This window comes from Salvia splendens, chromosome 9, assembly GCF_004379255.2.
Source record: "Salvia splendens isolate huo1 chromosome 9, SspV2, whole genome shotgun sequence".
Lineage (NCBI taxonomy): Eukaryota > Viridiplantae > Streptophyta > Magnoliopsida > Lamiales > Lamiaceae > Salvia > Salvia splendens.
The window spans coordinates 15,192,468-15,214,130 of record NC_056040.1 but is presented as its reverse complement, the minus strand read 5'-3'; the positions used below and the strand labels follow the sequence as shown (position 1 = coordinate 15,214,130).

General features: G+C 34.6%; 3 protein-coding genes across 6 annotated transcripts; all 3 read right to left on the bottom strand.

Moving 5' to 3' along the window:
* Positions 1–649: 649 nt before the first annotated feature.
* LOC121748966 lies at positions 650–5,509 on the bottom strand. The gene is made up of 5 exons (XM_042143561.1): positions 5,308–5,509; positions 3,886–4,318; positions 2,401–2,429; positions 1,298–2,272; positions 650–869 (listed from the first exon to the last, which is right to left on the bottom strand). Exons 2-4 carry the CDS (start codon positions 4,211–4,213, stop codon positions 1,319–1,321), a joined length of 1,311 nt encoding a protein of 436 aa, XP_041999495.1. The 5' UTR covers positions 4,214–4,318; positions 5,308–5,509; the 3' UTR covers positions 650–869; positions 1,298–1,318.
* Positions 5,510–10,000: 4,491 nt separating this feature from the next.
* On the bottom strand, positions 10,001–11,385 carry LOC121747411 (protein CASPARIAN STRIP INTEGRITY FACTOR 1-like). The gene is made up of 3 exons (XM_042141446.1): positions 11,218–11,385; positions 11,034–11,083; positions 10,001–10,402 (listed from the first exon to the last, which is right to left on the bottom strand). The coding sequence occupies exons 1-3, from the start codon at positions 11,285–11,287 to the stop codon at positions 10,232–10,234; spliced, it is 291 nt and encodes a 96-aa protein (XP_041997380.1). The 5' UTR covers positions 11,288–11,385; the 3' UTR covers positions 10,001–10,231.
* Positions 11,386–14,068: 2,683 nt separating this feature from the next.
* Positions 14,069–17,534, bottom strand: LOC121748782 (chaperone protein dnaJ 10-like). 4 transcript variants are annotated; one of them, XM_042143297.1, is made up of 10 exons: positions 17,425–17,479; positions 17,014–17,110; positions 16,470–16,532; positions 15,897–15,979; positions 15,365–15,527; positions 15,144–15,273; positions 14,857–15,015; positions 14,591–14,763; positions 14,415–14,495; positions 14,069–14,297 (listed from the first exon to the last, which is right to left on the bottom strand). In XM_042143297.1, the coding sequence occupies exons 2-10, from the start codon at positions 17,098–17,100 to the stop codon at positions 14,271–14,273; spliced, it is 966 nt and encodes a 321-aa protein (XP_041999231.1). In that variant the 5' UTR covers positions 17,101–17,110; positions 17,425–17,479; the 3' UTR covers positions 14,069–14,270. The 4 variants fall into 4 exon arrangements, with proteins under 4 accessions (XP_041999231.1, XP_041999232.1, XP_041999233.1 ...); XM_042143298.1 differs by having other exon boundaries at positions 17,014–17,122; positions 17,425–17,440; XM_042143299.1 differs by lacking the exon at positions 17,014–17,110 and having other exon boundaries at positions 17,425–17,534.
* Between the last annotated feature and the right edge of the window lie 4,129 nt (positions 17,535–21,663).

Genomic DNA, 21,663 nt, shown 5'->3' with positions numbered 1-21,663 from the left:
TTATGCATCTTTTTGGATACGTACGCATCGTTCATAGTGATTATTTTCTAAATAGTATTATCAGCATATAAAATAGAAGAAAATGTAAATAAGAATTCATAACTTGTTAATAAACAGAATCTTGAACACAATTGTTTGCTTTAGCATTTTTTTTTCTTAAAAAAGGTTTATGAGGTTATCAGATTAGATCCTTACGTTCCACTGCTTGATGTTATGTGCCAATAACTCTAAATCTCCTTACAAATCAACTGCTTATCAATAACGAGGCGTTTGAAAATTTTATTGTTACCCCCAATTTTCCTTGGCATACGCCCATTATGATTTACATAAAAGTATATTATTATAGTCAAATAATTAAATACAAGTGGCGATATTTAGAAAAAATATAAACCTACTATAATTTCGTAGTCGTGATCGGGTATATATCCCAGAGTTTAAATGGGCACGTTAACGGCTCAATTACGGGCCAGTTGGCCCAATGAAACTTAACCAATGGGTAGGAACGTAAATTCAGTTTCTATACGCGTATCCATATTCCAATCAATCACCAATTATGGGTGCAGATTGCAGCTGTAGTTAAGACAAGATATATGGTGCAAAATTTCCAAAAAACTATAAAAGAGATGTCATGCTTCGAGCACAGGGGGCAAAACACAAAAACATATTAAAATTATATGACGAAAATAGCAAACAAACATATGATCCATTTTCATAAGAATCTCCTTTTTCTATATCACGATGAATTGGAAACTTCACTTAGTATTTAACGACCTTCTTTACACTGTCTGCAGAAGCTATCCTATGTTGGTGAAGATGCCAACCACTTTCTATCCCAATATCTTCTTACTGACTGTCCAATGGAGAATTTGCTGCAAGCCAAAGTAATGCATCTCAGAAATATATACTGTATATATATATTCAAAGGAGAAGGATCAAATCTAGTCCACAGATCTTCATTCATTATTTTCCAAATGGCATGTGCTTTATAATACACATAAGATTATGCTTTCTCTACGACTATGCTTTTTTTACACATAAAACAATGTTTTTTGAATAATACAAGTATGCTTTGTTCACAGTTTTTATGGACAGCATCCTTATTCAGATCCAAAAACAGCCGAACACCATCAAAATTGTAAACAAGTGCACCAGACATGGCCTTGAATTCACATATGGATGCCCGGGGGTGGGGTAAGTTGGACGCAAGTTTTATGATACATAGGAGATGAAAATTATATGATATTTAAAATGAAGAAATGCAACCTGTTTTCTGTGAGAGATGAAAAGTGGTACTTACATTGGAAATCCATGATGAAGCTCAGCCCTTGCTAGGTCTTGTCCAGAAAAAGCTCCTCCTAGGTGCAGATTGATTTGCAGACATCGATCTACTTATTTTGGAGCCGAATGAGAAATGGCGTTTCAAGAAAGGCTTTCCAGCTGAGCTCTTCATGCTAGAACTTGAGCTCATCTTCAGACCCCTTCCATCAAGTTCACCACTTTTATGACGACCAAACATAATTTCACTACTCAGATCACTGTCAACAACGCGTTTCCTAGAGCGTTTTCTTGCTTTTGAATCCAGTTCCGCTTTCAAAGCCTTCTCCAACATCTTCAAGACCCGTTTTTCCCCAAAAGTACAAACTGGACAAGCTGGGTCATACTTGTTGATCTCAGGAGTCATAGATTCCAAGCATTCAGCATGGTAAACATGTCCACAATTTAAAACAGAAACCACAGAAAGTTCATTGGTGGATACCATTGTTTGATTGCTCCATCCCCACGAGGATCTCTGGGTACAAAGCTTCGTACAAATGCCACAAGTTTGAAGATCAGAACAAAAAGATCCTGAATCACGACCACTTCTGGAAATTTTATCTCGGCTGAAGCCTGATATTTCGCTATCAAAAGACCACCTCTCCCTACGAGTACTCATGAGCTCAGAGAAGGCAGGGACTGACCAACTATCTGAAGAACCGCCATTAGAACTCCTAGATGATCCGTTGCCCCAACCAGGGGGCATAAATATAGACGGCTCTTCAGATATTGAGAATGTGGGCGACTTGTACTCAGGAATTCTGCTATCAGATACTTGCCGTAATAACCGACATCCCGGAGATCTATGATGCCGTCTTGAAGGAGTCGAGCTCGGAGGAGGCAGGTGGCTCTGGTAGGACACAGGAGAAGCTGACATTGAAGAAACAGAAGGCACTGAAGGGGATAGCTTTGTTGGTGATGGGTATGATACAGATAATGAGTCTGTTGACCCCTTCACCTGAACAGCAAACAAAGAAAAAGACAAAACACAAACTATGTTTAGCTGCGGAGGAGTTCCACATTACATAGTGGCATGTTCAAATGGACCAAAAAAATAAATATGGACTTTCTATGCCCTCCACGTACCTCTACAATATTCTGTGGCATAGCTTGATCTGCAAAAGAATACATAGAAGTGTAAGTATATGAAAAAAAATTCCAGTCTGAAAAGTATATCCATTAATATCATTTTGTATTTATAAGCGAAATGTTGAAGATTTATTGTAACACACTGTAAAAGAATAAGCACAAGTCTCATGGTTCAAATTCATCAAGTTCTGAGCTATCCAGATATGCCTTGGCATTCAAGGAGAGCCTCCTATAGGAAACATAAATGATTGGATCAATATGATATAACTTGAGATAATAAAAACCATATATGGTTAATTGTATAGTTTGAGACCTAAATATTAATAGACACACAAACAAACACAGCTTAACATTCTCAAGTTTGAAAATTACTGCAAGCCTCCTATTACAAGTGCAATAATTACCATGACTAAGGTATGACTGAGTTCAGCACACCAGAAAATCACATCCCCAACGTGGCCTGAGACACCCCCTCCCACAAACCAGAAAAGCTTAATGTTTTTGTACATAAAAAGCTCATTGTTTTGGATCTCAATAAAACAACTAATCCTATCCTTCAGCAATTATAAAATAGTATCAAAACAGCCCAACATTAACATTTTTTAACATACCTATATACTCAAGCACAGATAACAGCGAAATGCTTACAAAACTGAAAATACATAAGGGGGAAAACTTTGTGGGATATACAAATCTGTAGCAGTTGGAGTGATAACGCCCTTACTCTATTTTGAGTACGGGGGCACCATTACTGCTAAATGCTAATGACACAGTATGAAGGAACTCATTATACATTTACTGAATGTGGTATCTCAGCACTCAGCAGTGGATGCTGTACACAAATTTAACTCCACCCTTTTCTTAGAACAAAAGGCACCCAAAGAGAATCCTAAATTTAGCAAACAAAGTTTCCAGTCCGTTACACTAAACATCCATAATATTCATGTGTAGGTAGTTCCAATCTCATTGCAACTTGAACTTATGCAAGGCGAAGAAAGATCCACAGCATATAATTGCAAACATGTTTTACACTAAAGTAACAATCCTTCCATCCTCATCATCCAGCCTTCAACATGCCTTCCTCCTACGAGACATCCCATTTTTCTAATTCATTTGATGATTCTGTTAATAGAAAATAATGACCCTCTATCTTCCTTATCCAGCTCTCAGCACTCATTTTTCCCATACAAGAAATCCAATCTCTCTCTACTTCACTAGAGAACTGTTTATTGAAGGATTCTCTGGTTGGTACTACCATTGCTGAAGATAATTCTTAGTTTTACCTAAAGAGTTGCACATACAAGTCTTTTTTCAGAATATAGTTCTTAACCTGGAAAGTAGATATACTACGTCCATGGGAGTTGGGAAGAATACTATCTCAATCACACATAAAATAGCAGTCAAAAAAAATTCTCTCAATCACCATTTCATATTTTTAGAATGTTATAGTTGGAAGACAGGAAGTGCCATATAGCAATTTACCAGATGACGGAAGTCTCAAAATTCCATCATTTCCTTCAGATATTGGGGACTTTTGCCACACAACCGATCGGAAACTATCAATTGGACTACCCTCCTCAGAAGCAAATGCAGTTTCAACCGTAGTACCAGATTTGACTTCTATTCTATCATCGGGACAACCACCATCATGGGGCCAATTCCCATGTGTCTCTTCCCCAGCTACCCGCCCACGATTATCCCATCGAAAGCTCCAGTTTGGAGAATAGCGGATATGCCTCTGCAACGAGTCACCAGGTGATCCATCTGTAATAGTTCTGTCCTTAGCAATAACACAGCAAGCAGCCCCCATTCTCCTTCACAGATAGGTATAAAAGGTGATAATTGTGATCGATTTCCTTTCACATTGATGACCAAATAAAATTTATTTGCATGGGACCAGAAGGATACAAATTACCTGCAACAGTAAAAGAAAAAGAAAATATCAACTATCCATCCAATGATTTAGGAAACAAAATGATAAATCCTACTCTAAACACTAGGGCTTAGAAAACCATAATTAAAACATGAACATCTCAATTATCTTTAGGCTAACAGACACAGATGAACTACATTGAATACCATTTCAATAGATCATTGAAAAGGACAAATCAGTTTACACCTTGCAGAAAATGAAAATCACTACGGACAATGTGATTATCATAGAATGAAAGAGTAAAAGGTAGAACTACTGTGCAACAAGCCTTCACCAAATTATACTACCAATCAAGATTCTCACAAAGTGCACATGGCTGTTGTAAAATACTTTCCAGAGTCAAAAGCCTTACTTTAAGATCAAATAATCTCAACCAAATAGTAAATGAATGAAATACTACACTTTAGAAATCAAAATAAATGAAGAAGCCTGTACAAAAACCTTACTTCGAGAACAAATAGGGTTTAGGTAAACACATCAATAAACTGAGTAAACATTCAACTAATCGAGAATCCGAATACACTTTACTTTAGTAATCCACCCCTGCTAATTCACACTCCGAAAAACTGGTAATCAGCTATTCACGCACAGAACACAAAACGTGTAACACAGTCCACAATAAATCGAACATTTAAACTATATATTGGATAATACAAATAATATAAATATAAATGAAAAACTGATGCAGTTATGATCGAGTTTTAAGAGCTATATTTGGAAGAAGACTCGCAAAAACCCTACAAATACGAACAGTCGAGACTGGCGGAGGTCAACAGAGATCCGAAACTCATTCCTGAATCCAACTGAAAACCAATTCTAAACTATTTTACCATTATTAACAATTTCCAATCCACAAACTTCCAATTTCCATCTCCGATTAACCTAATTCTCCCAAAATAAAATAAAATAGCAATAATAACAAATCCACATAGCTCGTTGCAAATTAATTCGCATAAAATAAACAAACTTACGTGATCGAACGGTGCCCTTTCACCAGTGAGGAATCCTAGAGAAAGAGGCGAAAGGAGGAGGCTGTATTCAGATTGCAGAGTATGTTAAAAGTCATTAATATATAAACGGCAGTGTGTATGTAATTGTAATGTATGTATGAGATTTGTGCGTGCGTGTGTGTGTGGTGAAAGAAATACGTGGAAAGTAGAGAGAGAAAAAGGGCTCTGATTCTACCTCTTCAACGACAGTGCTATTATTTTCAGGAAGGCAACGAGTAGACGGACATCTGTTTGACGGCGTTAGTTGGCGCAGTGTCTTAGTTCCATGGGGTTAACGGCGCCGTTGTTGGGGAGGCTTCATTCCAAACGGCAAATGAAAAAAATTTACGGATTAAAGAAAGCGTGCAAACACCGAAAGCAACTGACCCATGCGTATTTTATTATTTTTTGGGAGTTTTGTGAATTATTTATTAATCTTTCTTTTTTCTGTAATATATTGTCGGTAAAATAATTCATAAATTTGGTGCTCGCGGAAGATTCTGTGCTGTGTAGAGTTGCACTTTATGCCTGTCAAGTTGTACATTTTGACTCTTGACCTTTTGTGCGCGTAGGAGTTGACAATATTTTTGTTGATTTATGCAACATATATGTATTTATGAATTACATAAATAATATCTTTAAAATTTATAGTACAACTACATAAAAAGAGTGAGTTGAGCGGACTCAAAAGTCATTCGAGTGTTTAAATTATTAAAATTGTGAAACAATATTCATACACCATGAGAAAGAGAATGTACAAATAATTGAGTCAAATTTGGCATATTTGAGTTATGTTAAATTCAAATGTCTAGTTGGAGCTAAATTATAAGTTATCGGGTCAAGCTCGAAAATACTTTATTCTATTTTAAATTATAAAATATAGCTCATCTATAAATATATACTACTTCGTCTCTTAAAAATAAAAACTAGTACTACTATTTTCATTTTTGATCGTTTCTTAAAAATAGAAATTTTTAAAATTTTTTACTTTTCGACGTGGATCCTACAATCTACTATCTTTCTCACTCTTATTTTTCCATTTTCCTTCCTCTTTCTCTTATTTTACAAATTTTTCTCTTTTATTTTTTTAATTGTGCATTCAAACTCATGTTGTTTCAAAAATTTCTATTTTTCAAGGACGGAGGTATTAGTATTTTATATTAATATAGTCCGTGTTGTTTGTAAGCTTTTGCTTTATAGGATTTCGTAAATATATTAAACAAAATGTGAGTGATCTCTATTTAGTATTTCAGTGAATGATTTGTTTAAAAAATAAACACCTTACGATTTACAGGTTGATTGGTAGATTTCTTATCTCTTAAACGAATAATTTTCTAGATGATTTTTTAGGAAAGATGATTTTGACAAAGTTTGTACTCTCTAATACTTCATTCTTTATTAATTCTATGTTAGAGGATTTTAAGAAAAAAATCATAATCCTATTTTTTATTTCTTATTTTGAGTCAGATTTTGGATCCTAAAAAAGGTGTCAATTTCTACATTTGATTGGGGGTATTAGTCTATCTAATTATTTTATTATAAAATATTAATTATTAATTGACTTCGAAACATTCATGAAAATTGAAATATATGGAACTCGAAACATGAAATTATCTTGGATCAAATTATTTTTCACGCTATTGCCATATCAATCCTATATCATACATACTATTATACATCCAGTAATGTACATGCCCATACAATGATTGTATACATACATGATACATTAGAAAATTAAAATGCCAAATTAATCATGATATAGGAACCATATAATTATAAAATTTAAAACCCAATCGAAAGAGGTGACTTGTGTCTTTTGGTACAAAACTGTGTTTCTTTTTTATTGATCGTCAAAACACACATGTCAAACCTAGGTGAAAACGATAAACAATCTATATAGACCGATAGATAGATAAATACAAAACAAAATTATTTAAAAAAACATTACATATTTCAGAGGAACAATCGCAATCAATCCATACATAATTTTATAACCTTACATACTGAAAAAAACAAAAAAAAGAAAACAAAGGCAGTTGTAATTAATTATTGAAAGTTGAAACAGATTTCGTGGTCCTAAAAAATAAGGCTTTTCAATCGGGCCCATTTTGCAATTTGTAGGCCGTATTTCAGGAAGGTTTGGCCCGACTATTTGAGGCAGAAGCGGAAGTGTCTGAAAAGGGGAAAGATAAAGGAAGTAATCAAAGAAAAAGGTATGTGATCATTTGAAACTCTCTCTTTAATTTTTGGAGCGTTGATGAGAGAGAGGAATAGGAATAGGAATAGGGAAAGGAATTGGAGTCAGAAAAGCATTGGCTTTAAATAGGAAGTCTTCGAGAATAAGAATTACGAAATCTGTTTTTTTTTCCCTTTCTAGTGGATTATAGTAGTAGTATTGTCTTTGTTACTAGGCCTTATTAGTATACTCTTTACTGTGTTTACTATGAAATTTACTTGGGAAAGGGAAAGATATAACACACCAAATATGCAAACAGTCTCTTTTAGGCTTTACTTTAGCTTCAATTTGTCCTTTTATCAGAGCAAAATGTTTGAAGAAATCGGCAATGTTTCCTTCCTAGTTCCTAGTATTTAAAATTTGTACAAGTAATTTCCTATTGATAAATGAGTATAAATTTAAAGGCTGCATCACGATGGACTCGAAACTCGAACTTGGAAATTTAGTCTCAGACATTACCACTCTAATACTAGACCAACTCATGCACACTTTTTATATCTCTTTTAATTATTTCTTTTCATAGTGGAAGGCCTTGTTGAAGTAAAACAAATCTCTTTATTTTAGTGACACCTCTCTATCTCTATCTCTATCTCTATCTCTATCTCTATCTACACCAATGATAACCTAAGTCAATTATTACCAATCTAACTCACATTTATCTAAATACCGGATCACATATATAGAAATATTCTCCTCATAGTATTGTAAAAACCACGCATACTTCTTATACATACAATAATTAATTTATATATCTATTTGCATATATTACATACTAATACAGCTCTTTGATCATGCATATACCTATATACAGATATATAATCAAATATAACATTGTGCTTTGATATACAGTATACAGCGAAACGCAAAATAGAATAAGGAGTACTAATATAAAGGCGATCTGAATTCACTAGTTGAGAGTTGAGAATTAATATTTGTTCTATCTAAAGTAATTCTTAACATTTCAATAGCAAAGTTGATTGATTTCCTAGTCAAATGAAATTAAAGAACATGAGTACTCATTCATATATATATATATATATAGGTCCATGATCAATTGAGATTTTTTAGGCTAATTGAGAAATGAGATGCAACATCAGCCACTCATTTTTATTAAATGAGTGGTCCAGATTTTGCCACAAAAAAATATTTTTAGATTAATTTATTATGAAAGGGTATAATGGTAAATTTAGTTGAAAACAAATGAAAACTAACTTCTCCCCTCCCATTCTTCTTCCCTTACGCCTCCACCTTCTGCTCATCTCCTCCCCCACTCTTTTCCGACCCTTCACGCTGATGCTCCGCCTCAAATCACGGCAGCGCTCCTCCTCACCCCGTCACCAGCTCCTTCCTCGCCGGAGACGCCGCTGGAGGTGGAATCCCTAGCTCGTCGTCTGACGCCTCGAGCAGATAGCCTAGATCCGGCCGCAATTCGCCGGAATCCGACACCAATTCGACGATTCCTTCCTCAACCTCTCCGGATTCGCCGCAATCTGACGCCGATTCGACGATTCTTTCCTCAGCCGCTCCGGATCCGTGACTAGAAGTGGGAGATGTAGTGATTTCCTCCTCGAAACTCTTCATGAACGAGTCGAGGTCGTGGATGGAAGTGCAGAGATCAGAATCCTCGTCGATTCCGTCCAACAGATCCTCCCTCAGCCGCTCCACCTCCGGCGAGTCAATCTCTTCCGACTCTGTCTCCGTTTCTGTTATGGAATTATCAATTAAGCTATTGCATAGTTGTATACTATGATGCTTAGAGAAGATTAAGTCAAATAGTTGTTATTTTTTAATTACAATAATTGTTTTTGAGTTGTTGACAATATATACAAGCTTTTGACAAGCGGTTGACATTTGATATACAAACTGATACATTTTACTATAAGTTGTTGACATTTGATATATAAGCCGGTGACACTATGACAACTATGGTGCATATCGTGTCAACGGCACATACATGTCATGTCAACTTCAGTACATATCGTGTCAACTACACATACAAGCCATGTCAACTGTGTTACAAGCTATGTCAATTACACGTACAACCATGTCAACTGCACATAGAAACCATGTCAACAACAATTATAAGTCATGTCAACTAGACATACAAGCCATGTCAACAATCCGACACATTAAAACACGAAATGACACTTATACCCCCGTGTTGACATAATGTGATAGCTGTTGACATTTAGTTAATCTTGTGGATTAGTGGCTGATATTGCATCTCATTTCTCAATTTAGCTAAATAATCTCAACCTAACAAGGACCCTATATATATATATATATATATATATTGAATTATTTAGAGTTGCACTTTATCGTCACTCAACTTATAAGGTTTCCTAACTTGTGATAGAGAATCATTGTAGGCACATATATAAATACATAATAAAAAAGAGTAGGCCAATAATATGATACCCCTATAAAATTTCATTCATATACCATTCTACACACACATGTATTTTATAGATTGAAAAGAGTAACATACAAAACCCAACATTCATGATACAAGTACATGCGTAGGCATACATTTTACAAGACAAGAAGGGATTCATCATTACTATATATAGTATATATATATTTGTGACACACTAACTATATAGATTCACATTACATAGGACATTATAAGATGATGTGGGTGGAGAGTGGAGATGAGTTTGAATATTAGAACTAGTTGGGAATGAGTTTGAAAGGAGGCTTAACGAAAGAAGGCGCAGGATCATATCTTCCATAATCATTTGTTTTCACTTTTAGAACTCTTCCATGAATTTCACTCTCTTCGTCGTGCCTTACTGCCTCCCACGATTCCAAATCCTGCCATTTTTTTACACTCCAAAAATCCTGCATCAACACATACATGTCTATAATAATTTTTTAAGTGTTTCACCCATGTCTCAACTCTTTTCCTTCAATTACAATCTATAGTGCTTTGATTTATTTGTACAATATTAATTAGAGTTAATAACATTTAATTTACAACTTTAGGGTGATTAATTCTTTAAAATTTGAATTTTTAATGAAATGTTATTTGGATCAATAATATACGTCATACACTCATATTCGTGAAAGAAATTAATAGAGTAGTAAAATTGTGGTATATATAGTAAATACTGCCGTAGTAGGTCGACAAGAGAATAGGATAAATTTGGAACCAATCCCAAGATAGAATTCAACCAATTTCAAAAAATTAATTTGTCAACGTTTCATCAATCAGTTTAGAAATTATTTAGGTAAGTTTCTGTCGTCTTTTAATTTGTCATTTGTCCTAAATAAGAAGAGATTTCATTTTAAAGGAACCTACATAAGAATAAAAATTCAATGATTTGGACTATTCAACCAATCATAATTGCAGAAATCACTTCTTCCCTCTCTTTTTTCTCTGTATCTTGGGTCACTGATTTCTCCAAAATCAGAAACGTAATCAAATATTACCACTCATTTAAAAATTAAAAGTAACCTCAGAGATTATTACCTCATAACTTGTGCTCACTACATTTGACACCAATGACTTACGAACTCGGCCTGCATGAAATATTTTTAGCAAACAACATTAATATCAAAACACAGAAAAACAAAAAATCCAATCCATGCATGGTAGAGAAATGAGAATAATTTGGTATACACAAAAAATAAATGAATGCATAGATAATAATTACCTGCAAAAGAAGTGGAAAAAAGAGGTGCAGAAATGATGAGGAAAAGGAGGCTGATTTTCTTGTAGCTCATTTTGTTCTTCTTCAATTCTTCATCAACAAACTTTTTTCTGTTTCTTTTCTCTTAGTGCAGAGAAGAGGGGGAGTTTCTCTTTTGGCTGCTCTATTTAAATGCAAACCAATAGAAATAGTGAATTGATTAATTAATTTATTCTTCCATAACAGTACGTTATATCATATTTAACGCAGATAAACTGGAATTATGTTCTAAAGAAGCAATTCTTCAGCCTTTTGATATTTAAAATTGGAGAAAATAGGCATAAAGTTGAGGGACAGCATTTTGTTGTTGTTGGGGCACTAAGTCTAATTAGCAGTTAGTGGAGAGATAAATTATTTTAATCCAAACAGAGAGTATTATGGTTTGACAACGCTATGTGTAACGCTCAATTTTTTTTTCCAGTTTTGAATGTTATAAAGTTTAATTAGCCCATTTAATTTACCTTTCAATTTCTGTTGTTAAGTCCTAATTGAAATGTATGGTTTTGTATTAGGTCCGCATAGATGTTATTATCTTGTAATTGGGTATTTTTAGGAAGATTACAGTATTTTAATTTTTAAATAGTAATAGTAAACTCGATCATTGGAATAAAAGTCTAAAATGGGATATGAAGTTTACCAGTGAACTTCATATAATGTAATTAAGCATTATTGGACACTGTAAAGGTGCACTATCGGCGAATAATGTAATTAATTTATCAATCCTATATGTCTTTTGTTAAAGTTAATTGTAGGTTTGATGCATGGCATGTTCAAGTATTATCCAAACGGCAGGAAAAAATATAGTACTCCTAGTAAGAGATAAATTTGAATATGCATTAACGCAAAAATTTGATCATATGATAATTACAGATTAATTTCATCGAATTATTCTTTGGGTAATTTTAGTTTACAAAATCATGCATATTGTACAGAGAATTTCCCATTATTTGCTCATTTTATGAACCATTTCTAAAATCTCCATCTAAACAAATTGAAACTCTTAACGCAAATGCAGGTGACCGAGTTGATGTTAATCAATTACTACTTTACATGACTACATGTCTGTTTAAATATTGTTATAAATTTAAGTGAATAATACATATCTTCTCTGTCCTTAAAAACTTTTTTTTATTATTATTTCAATTCGTTCCACAAAATTAGTTCATTTTCTCACTACACTACCAAATTCTCACTCATTTAATAGTAGAATATGAAATTTTGGATACCAACCAAATTATGTTCTCAATTCAACCAAATTCTCACTCATTCTAACAAATTATACATTGATTTAAAATATTTAATAAGATAGTTTCTTTCTTTATTCCTCCACAAAACACAAAATTTCGTAGATTCATCTTTGCTTTGCTCTTATCTTCGTTCACATAGAATATGTTGTTGAATTATGGAGCTTAATTAGTTATTTCCACACCACAACACACATAGTATATTAGTAGAAGCTAAAATATGTACCACTAGAAAAATATCAAAAGGGGTAAAAGTGTCATTTCAAGCGGGTGTTTGTGGATAAATTAGGTAGGGTTTGAGGAAGACTTGGAAGATTAGTGGGTTTCATTAATCATTCAAGAAGACAAAAACAATCCACCAAATGCCACTCCAAAAGACAATCGTGGATAATAAAGATCCAAAGCACTATCTCTCTTCTTAATTAAATAATCAAAGTACAATTTATTTATTATAATCACTCACTTCTTTTCTTTCTCTTTTTGACAAAAAAGTGGTGTTACGAAGTTTGGACATCTCCCCTCAAAACCAAGTAATCCCATACATGACCTAATAAAACCCTCCATTATCTCCAACTTTATTATTTCACAATTATTGGTTGTGTTAAGATCACTTTTTCTTTGCTAACCAACTTTATTTCTTCTTTTAATAGATGATATATGAATTAAATTGTTAATGAATTGACAATGTATCGATAAAGCAGCCTATCTTTGTAATTTATTTATGAGAATTCTCACACCTCTGTTGATAGGAAATGATATAAATCCACTACATGAATGTATGTGAAATGGACGTCTTCCCTATCAACAATCCACTTTCTACCGTACATTGATAAGTAGAGCAATAAACATCCTATAGCAAGACGATACTAAGTGTCAAATATATTTTCCAACATTAAACATAGATGATATCATGTTTATGAGTTTATCCATCCAAATTGAAGATGCAGATCGAGTTCGTTATGTAGGCGACGTTGTTGACGCCAAATTGCCGATACAGAAAATTGTGTCGGAATGGAGTGAGATCGCACGGTGTTTACGATGAAATTTGGCCATCAAGCATCGTTTTGAGGGCGAAAAAGATAATTCTGAAGTTATTTTTTTTTTCTTTGTATTTCTTTTGAGTGTTTCCTAACCACCTATAAATATAGGTTTTATTGTTTTGAAGTCCGATTTTGATTAATAGATATATTTTCATTTGTAGGAAACTAAAATTTCTATAATTACTCTCTAATCCATCCATTCTTTATACGTTTTGCATCACTTTAACTTCTTATTAATTAATTTAGTGCTCAAATTTATTAAAATACCAAAAGTTAATTGCGAAGTTAAAGTAACATTTGATATTAGTTTTATTTATAATAAATTAATAAGCACTTCATAATAAAAATCAAGAAAAATATTTTTTAATATATTAAACTGAAAATATTATAAAGTAGGAGAAAGAGATAATAGTAAATGAAAAGAAAAGAAAATAAAATAGGAGACATTATCTTTATTTAAGTATTTTTATCAATTAAATTGAAAACATCAAAATTTGACATAAGGCCCAACAAATGAAAACACAAATGTTGTGAATCAAGCGAGAGAAAATTGCATTGCAATTCAAAGAACACTTGTACATGCATAATAACTATGCTAGAATATAACTATTTTTTCCCTGTCTATAGTTGCTAGGAAATTCACTTAACTTCACATCTACATATTATATAACAACACTCTCCATCCCAACAGAAGATCTTTAATGCATCTGTCACATTTTCTTGCCTTTCTACACTATATACCAGAGAAAAGAACTTCCTCCTGAAAAAAAAACATATACTCCATATAAGTTTGAGAACAACAAGTGGTAAATAATTTTCAACAAAGTATTACTCCCTAAATACTTATAAGGATAGACCGGGGATACTAGAAACGTACTTGGAAAATTTTACCAAATGTTTTCAGTGCACGAGCCCGTTTTCTCAGAACATCCTTGGAAGCATTGTTATCTCTGAGAACCTGATGTACACAATTTCCAAAAGTCAAGACAAGGAAAGAATCCATAACTGAGAGTTGGGAATGATTTTAACATACAACGAGGGCAAGAAACTTACTGCTTGGCTTACGTGAGACAAGGTCGTCTCAATATCCACCACGTTCATTTGCCAGAAGGAAACAAAGATCGCGTCCTTGATGTTTTCTGCTGTTTTCAGCGTCTTCTCGTTCTTGACCTGCTCCTCATTGCACTTCTTCCATTCCTCGCGTAGATGGATGTAGGCAATAGCAGCTGAGACAACGAAAGGGGAATAAGAGCTAGAGCTCATCATATACTAAAGAAATGAACAGAAATGTGAAACTTGAAGTTGATGAGTATTGGCACCTTGAGCTGCTGCAGATTGTGTATTTCTCGTGTGTCGTTTATCCCTCACCCATTCTGCTAGAAACGGGACCTTCATGTAGCGCTTCCCCTTCCCGATTTGTCGTGCAGCTTGCCTTCTGTATATGTATCCAATGGTATGCAACAGCACCTTGCCAAAAGCTAAAAAAGTGAAATTAAATGAGTGAAATAGCATCATTGTCCAATTTTGCTGTAAGTGGTAATCTGCAGCTAATAGATGTGAATCACTTCTGAAAATAAAACACGTCCATAAACTAAAAAAGACATACCGGCTTGACAGAGACGTTTGGACTCCAATTTCGCTGTTTCAACAAAAGCATCCCTTTCGCCTTTGATGTATGGCTCGAGGCGATCTTTAAGAAGCTTTACGAGCTTCTCTTCCCTCTCCTCTTGCATTGTCTTAATGTGAAGAGACGAAAATGTCTCAGCTAAGCATCCACACGAAAAATGAAAATTGATTGCACAAATTAAGAAAAAGGACTAAGCAAACCTTCATTATCTTCTCGAGTTTGGGTTTTTGAACCTCGGGGGGTTCATCTGGATCAAATTCAGTAGGCGTCAAAGAAAGCAATCTAAGCTGCCCGATATAATTCTCAAACATCTCATTTCCAAACATCATCCCAAATAGAACTGTAGGCTCAACCATTGAGTCCCTAACATCAAAAACCATAAGTTAAGAACTGATTTCATGTTTAATTTGTATGAAGAAGAGCTAAAGCACAAGGTCTGGCTAAATACTTACATAACATAACCAATAATGCTGGATACGGTTCATTTAATCAAATCTGACTCTATAAATTTCCTGATTTTGAAAAAAGTTTTAGCTATGTTTATCTTAAGTTGTTTCTATGTATGGTCTCAAGAATATTTACATTGTATTTCTAACACATTTATCTCTGTCACGAGTTAGCTGGACTGGAAACGAGGAATCTTAGAAGGAGTTTCAGTTACAACATAAAAACTTCAAAGATTCAATTTCTTCAATAAAATTCAAACATGTTTATTAGTATATAGAGACTTACTTCATTACTCCATCTTTCCCACATCTATCATATGCTTCACGTTGCACAGGGTTGCTTAGTATCTGATAAGCCTCTCCCAGTGCCTATTTAGAAGAAACATAGCTATAAAGAAAAAGCAACAAACTAGAAGTTGGGAATGTCGAGAATATCATACGCATCCAATCCAAGACACACTATGACACTAAACTCAAAAAAAGTTCCATAACAGAAAGAGAAATAAAGAAAATCATGAAAGGCTGTGAATACAATTTTGGTTAAAAATCTCAAATCAGAAATTACTTACAATGCGATTTGTTCCGACAAGGAACACACTTTATATAACAGAAACAGCAAGACAGGTATACGAAGAAGAAACACACACACTTACTGAAACTGACATTGCATATATATTTGAAATCCTTTAGCTCTGAGATTGGCTTTGTTGACACTCAAACAAAATCCTAATGCCATATACCAAATGTTTCTTCGGCAGCTTATATCAGTAGATTTTGGAAGAAGTTCACATCATGTCAAACTATATGCAACATCAGACGACCAAACGTATAATATAAATGAAAAAGCCAGTTCCCTTACATTGAAATCTTTGGCTGCTGCCTCAGGATCTCCATGATCTTTATCAGGATGCACATTTCTTGCCTAAGAACAAAAAATAAAAGTCAGAAATCGAAACAAACTCCAAAAGTTCCAAAGTAAACAAAACAATGTTATATCATTAGATACTATTCAAACCATATGTTAGAGCTGAAGAATAGTAGTAACGCAATATTTAAAGCAAGAAGAATAGATATATCCAGTACACTGCAATCATAAACATACATCAGAATGTCTGGAATTGGTCATTTTAATCATATTTTCAAGACAAAATGAAGATTATCATGGTCTCTCTATTTGTGCATATGCATCAGAATTAGCCAATTAACCAAATCTTGAAATAGCAAACTTAATGTGAGAATAAAAAAAAGAAAAAAACCTTCAAAACCTTTAACCCCTTAACAAAAACATGGATAGTACAACTGTGATAATCACAAAAATGTACTACTCCATAAAAAAGGATAAGATTAGATAAAGATGAATATAGATATATATAAAAAATATTCAAATATTATTGTAGGGAAACCTTTTGGTAGTAAGCCTTGCTGATATCTTCATCAGAGGCATCAACTCCAACTCCCAGCTTTTCATAATACTCTTTGTCCACAGCCATGTTTTCCTAACTATCAACCCTACTAAATAATTAATTACAAAATAATAATCTCAAAATTTTATCCAGCAAAACCAAAAAACTATAGAATATACATGATATGATACATATATATAAACCAAACACTCTGCTGCTTAGCTTTTTTCAGCTAATTAAAGCAAAAAAAAAGATAGAGAAAGAGAGACTCCATAGAATGTGTACCTTTAAGAAAAGAATAAAAAAAAGAAAAAGCGAATAAATGCAAAGAATTTGAAGCAGGGCATCAATGGGAGGCGCAGGATTCAGGAGAAGCAAAAAACGACGTGAAATTAGAGAGAGAAACCTCACGTGATGAGACATTGAAACGAAGAATTCCGGTTGAATTTGAGGTTCCTCGAAATTAGGTTGTTGAGGTGAATATTTTGAGATAATTCAAGATCTTATTTTTGAAGAGGATCAGATTGCTATATGTTGCGATAAATTGAATAAAGGCCAAAAAATAGTCTTAAACATACAGCGATTTTACGATTTTGGTCCAAAACATTATTTTTTGAATTATTAGGTCCCGAATAAATAAAAATGGATCAAATTCGATCTATTTATGACAGAATCGTTTATTTTAACATTCAATGCCAAATTAAATGACATTTGACTAGATTAATTTAATATTTCTAATTGATAATTTAATATTTTGTAAATGATAATTCTAGCTTTTTTTTTTACTCGCACTTCATCTTCTCCTTCATTTCTTAGAGCATCCGCAACGGTGGCGACGGTCGCCACCGCCGTCCGCGCCGCTGGCAAGGCGAAGCACCGCCGCCGCTGCGCTCGCGCCAGCGAGCAACTGACGTAGCGGCACGGGATTGGGCAACGGCATAGCCGTTGCCTTCAATTTTTTTTTATTTATTTAAAATCGGTTTTTAATTAAAAAAACCGATTATAAATAAAAAAAAATTCACTTCCCAAAAAAATTATAACCGTTTATTACCGTTTTTTACACTTTTTTTTTATTTTTTTCCCCCAAAAAATACACACTTTCATCTATAAATACCATCACTTTCACACCCAAAAATTCACATCAAACTACACAATTCTCATCTTCATTCTCCAATATCCATTCTCATCTTCATTCTCCCATATCCATTTTCATCTTCATTCTCTCATACCCTAACAATGTCCGGCCAAGGCGATGACAACCCGCCCTCTCACGGTTGGAACCCCCAATGGTTCGGGGGGACAACCGTTTCCTAGTCCGGAAACGGAATATTCAGCCCCTCCTCTCACCCAAGATTCGGCCGTTCCGGGTGGCTACCGGCCATACCCAATCGACGACCAAGGTGCCTCCGAAGGGCGATACGGGTGGACACCGGAGCCTAGGTCGACCGCCCCTTCCCAAACTCCGACTCCTCCTACTCGCCCCGGTGTCCGCACACCGTACACTCCGGCGGAGATGGATAAATTGTTCAAGGCGTACTTCGAAATCTCCGAAGATGCGGCGGTTGGCACGAACCAATCCGGCGATCACTTTTGGTGGCGCGTCTCTCGCCGGTACAATGCAAACCGGCCGCCGGGAACGATCGAGCGCAACGAGAGTATGGTGCGCAACTGCATCGGCCGAGCCAACGAAGAAATTGGCAAGTTCAATGGCTATTTCCTCCAGGAGTCGCGGAATGCCGGGAGCGGCCGGAGCGAGGTCGACATCATCATTGCCGCGCTGAGCACCTACCAATCCTTGAACGGTAAGTAGTTCAAGTACCTCAACGTTTGGCAGGAAACGCGGTTCCACCCGAGGTATATGGGAGGCGTAACATCCTCCTCTAGCGGCTCCTCCAAACGGTCAAGGTCGGTATCCCTATCCGACTCCGGCTCCGAAGAAATGGCTAGCCAACTCGCCGGAGCTAACTTGGGTAGCCCCGACGCCGGACCAAGCGGTTCCCAACGCCGACCGCAAGGAAGGAAGAAGGCGGCGGCCGACCGCCGGCGCTCCGCGACTCCATCGGCCCCCGCCCCCGAACCCGCACCCTATGTTCCACCTCCACCCCCGAACAACTCGTTGTGGGCCCTTTTGGCCCAACTCAATATGGCCGATAGGTCAACTATGACCCCCACGCAACTTCAAACGCACGAGGACATGATATTGGGTCTCAAAAAACAATTGGGGTTGGTGCGTCCGGATACGTAGTCTTCCTCGGGTAATATTAGCCAATAATCATGTATTTTTTATTTTTAGGAGTTTAATTATATAATTTTTAATTTTTAGGTTTTTAATTATGTAATTTTTAATTTTTAGGATTTTAATTATGTCTTTTTTATTTTATTTGTAATTTGTAATATTTATTGTGGTTTTTTAATGAATTTTAGTATTATGGAAATGTTTTTGTGTAATTGAATTTTAAATTAATTGTGCTCGTTACGGAAGAGCACAGCTGTGGGTGTTGTGCTCTTGCCAGAGAGCAGGCAGAAAAAGTGGGGTCGGGCCCACAACCGTGCCGCTGGCAAGAGCACGGTTGTGGATGCTCTTAGATCTGAAATCTCCCTCGGAATTATTACGGACGGTTGCCGCCGCCATAACCACCATCGCCCTCACGACAGGCCATATCCACTGCCACCGCCGCTGCCTCCATAGCCTCCGCCATCATGGCAAGGGCCACGGAAACCTCCGTCGCCTCCTCCACCGCTGCCATGAGACAGAGCCTTGTTGGCGGTGATGTCGTCCAATTCATGGTCGTTCAATCCCTAAAACCCAATTCAGTAAACCCAACCCTAAAGAAGCCGTAGCAGCAGTAGCTTCATATGCAAAACCTTAATCTTCGATAATCATCTCGTCTCCGTAGGCTTTGGCTTGTTTGATTAAGTTCCGTTAAAGCTAGATTGATGATTTTGTGATGAACTTGTTTTAGAATTTCTTGTTATTTATATTGTATTTTGATGTAGTGTTACTGCATATATAATTATGGTATTCGAATTTTGAGTTAATCAAGAGAAAAAAATATTAACCTAATCAAATGATATTTAATTGATAGTGGCCGTCAAGATAAACGGTTATGTTAAAAATGGACCAAATTCGATCCATTTTCATTTAAACATGACTCAATAATTCAAAAGATAATATTTAATACTAAAATCGTAAAATCGTCGTATATTTAAATGTGTGCATATGTTTGCGTGTATCTATATACGCGTAACAACTCCAACTATCAATCAAAGAAAGAAATTTATTCTATTAAAGGATTTGGTATTAATTAAAACATATCTTAACTTAAATTATAAAAATTAATTATATTTAGTACTTTCTCATTATAAATAGAAACTTATATTTATTGAAATTAGTGCGGGAAAATAGAAAACTTTTAATTATGGAAAGGATATACGGAGTGCTATTATATAATAAATGGAGTATATTGTAAATTAGAGAAAATTGAAAGAAAATATAGAAAGATAATATTGCATAAAATGAAATTGGATGAACTAAATTATGAAGGCCGTGTTTACAATGATATACAAAATTCTACAGCCTACATGATAAAGTCTATATATGTGTATTTTGTAACAAACTTCAGTTTCCAACTTAGGAAATAGTATAAAATTTAATCTTGTTGTCCTTATACGGTACTTCAACAATTTGCATTAATTTAAGAGGGCCATGGCCCAAAGATATTATGTACTAGCTAGTGTTATTTTTGTTAGTGTTAAATTTTTATATCATTGGAACTTAATAAATCTATAAGATTTTTTATAGAGTCAAAATCATAACTCCACTATAACACCCATTTCTCTTTGCGGAAAATACTTGGAGTCCGTATAATACAACGTAATTAAGTATTAATATGAATTTAGAATTTTAAATTTTAATTTCAAATTTAATAGTAGTATTTCCTATTGTAAAAGTATTTGAATTTGGATTCAAGCAAATATGAAATTGAAATTCAATTCGTATTCAATTTTACAATAATAATTCTTTAGTCAATGTAGATATTTGGAATCCAAATATCTATAATTCCAAATATCTACAAGATTTGACACCTTAATACACATGCAATACACACCCATGAATTGCACACACTTGCATTGCATACAGACAATCTTCACATAAAACTACACACACTGAATGAATGGTTAAAATGGTCGAGGGATGATGAAATCATTGTTATTCTAGATGGGGACACAATTTATTTGTCATCATCGTTATTCTAGATGGGGACGCAATTTATTTTCAGAGTGAACTACAAAAACCATCCTTGGATTATGGGTTTATCTCGACATTAGTCTCTGGACTTTCAAAATATCCTCAGACAACTTTTGACTAAGCGTTTATCTCGAAAATGATCCATTTTCACTGTTTCGGGACGAAAATACCCTTTATGGGGGTTTTGGGGTTGAGCAATTTGGTCTTTTTACACTTTTAACATTTTAAATCTGATATTATTTCAGTGATGTACTAAATCTGATATTATTTTAAAATTATCATTCTTTCTTCCCTTTTGTCATCCTTCACTTTGTTTCTTTATTTCAATATTAGATTTAATTTTATAAAATTAAATTTTAAATTTTGATTTTTAAATATCAATAAATTTTTTTAATTACAAC

Bases quoted from the DNA above. Each gene is read 5' to 3' on its own strand.
- LOC121748782 (XM_042143296.1), bottom strand. From the start codon at position 17,436: ATGTCTCATCACGTGAGGTTTCTCTCTCTAATTTCACGTCGTTTTTTG. The intron at 16,533-17,298 runs GTACACATTCTA...TTTTGTTCTTAG, and splicing joins TTTTTATTCTTTTCTTAAAG to GCAAGAAATGTGCATCCTGA. The intron at 15,980-16,469 runs GTAAGGGAACTG...TCTTCTAAATAG, and splicing joins CAGCAGCCAAAGATTTCAAT to GCACTGGGAGAGGCTTATCA.
- LOC121747411 (XM_042141446.1), bottom strand. From the start codon at position 11,287: ATGAGCTACAAGAAAATCAGCCTCCTTTTCCTCATCATTTCTGCACCT. The intron at 11,084-11,217 runs GTAATTATTATC...TATTTCATGCAG, and splicing joins TTTTTCCACTTCTTTTGCAG to GCCGAGTTCGTAAGTCATTG. The intron at 10,403-11,033 runs GTAATAATCTCT...GTGTTGATGCAG, and splicing joins TAGTGAGCACAAGTTATGAG to GATTTTTGGAGTGTAAAAAA.
- LOC121748966 (XM_042143561.1), bottom strand. From the start codon at position 4,213: ATGGGGGCTGCTTGCTGTGTTATTGCTAAGGACAGAACTATTACAGAT. The intron at 2,430-3,885 runs GTAAATTGCTAT...ATTCTTTTGCAG, and splicing joins TTTGAGACTTCCGTCATCTG to ATCAAGCTATGCCACAGAAT. The intron at 2,273-2,400 runs GTACGTGGAGGG...TTTGCTGTTCAG, and splicing joins TGCCACAGAATATTGTAGAG to GTGAAGGGGTCAACAGACTC.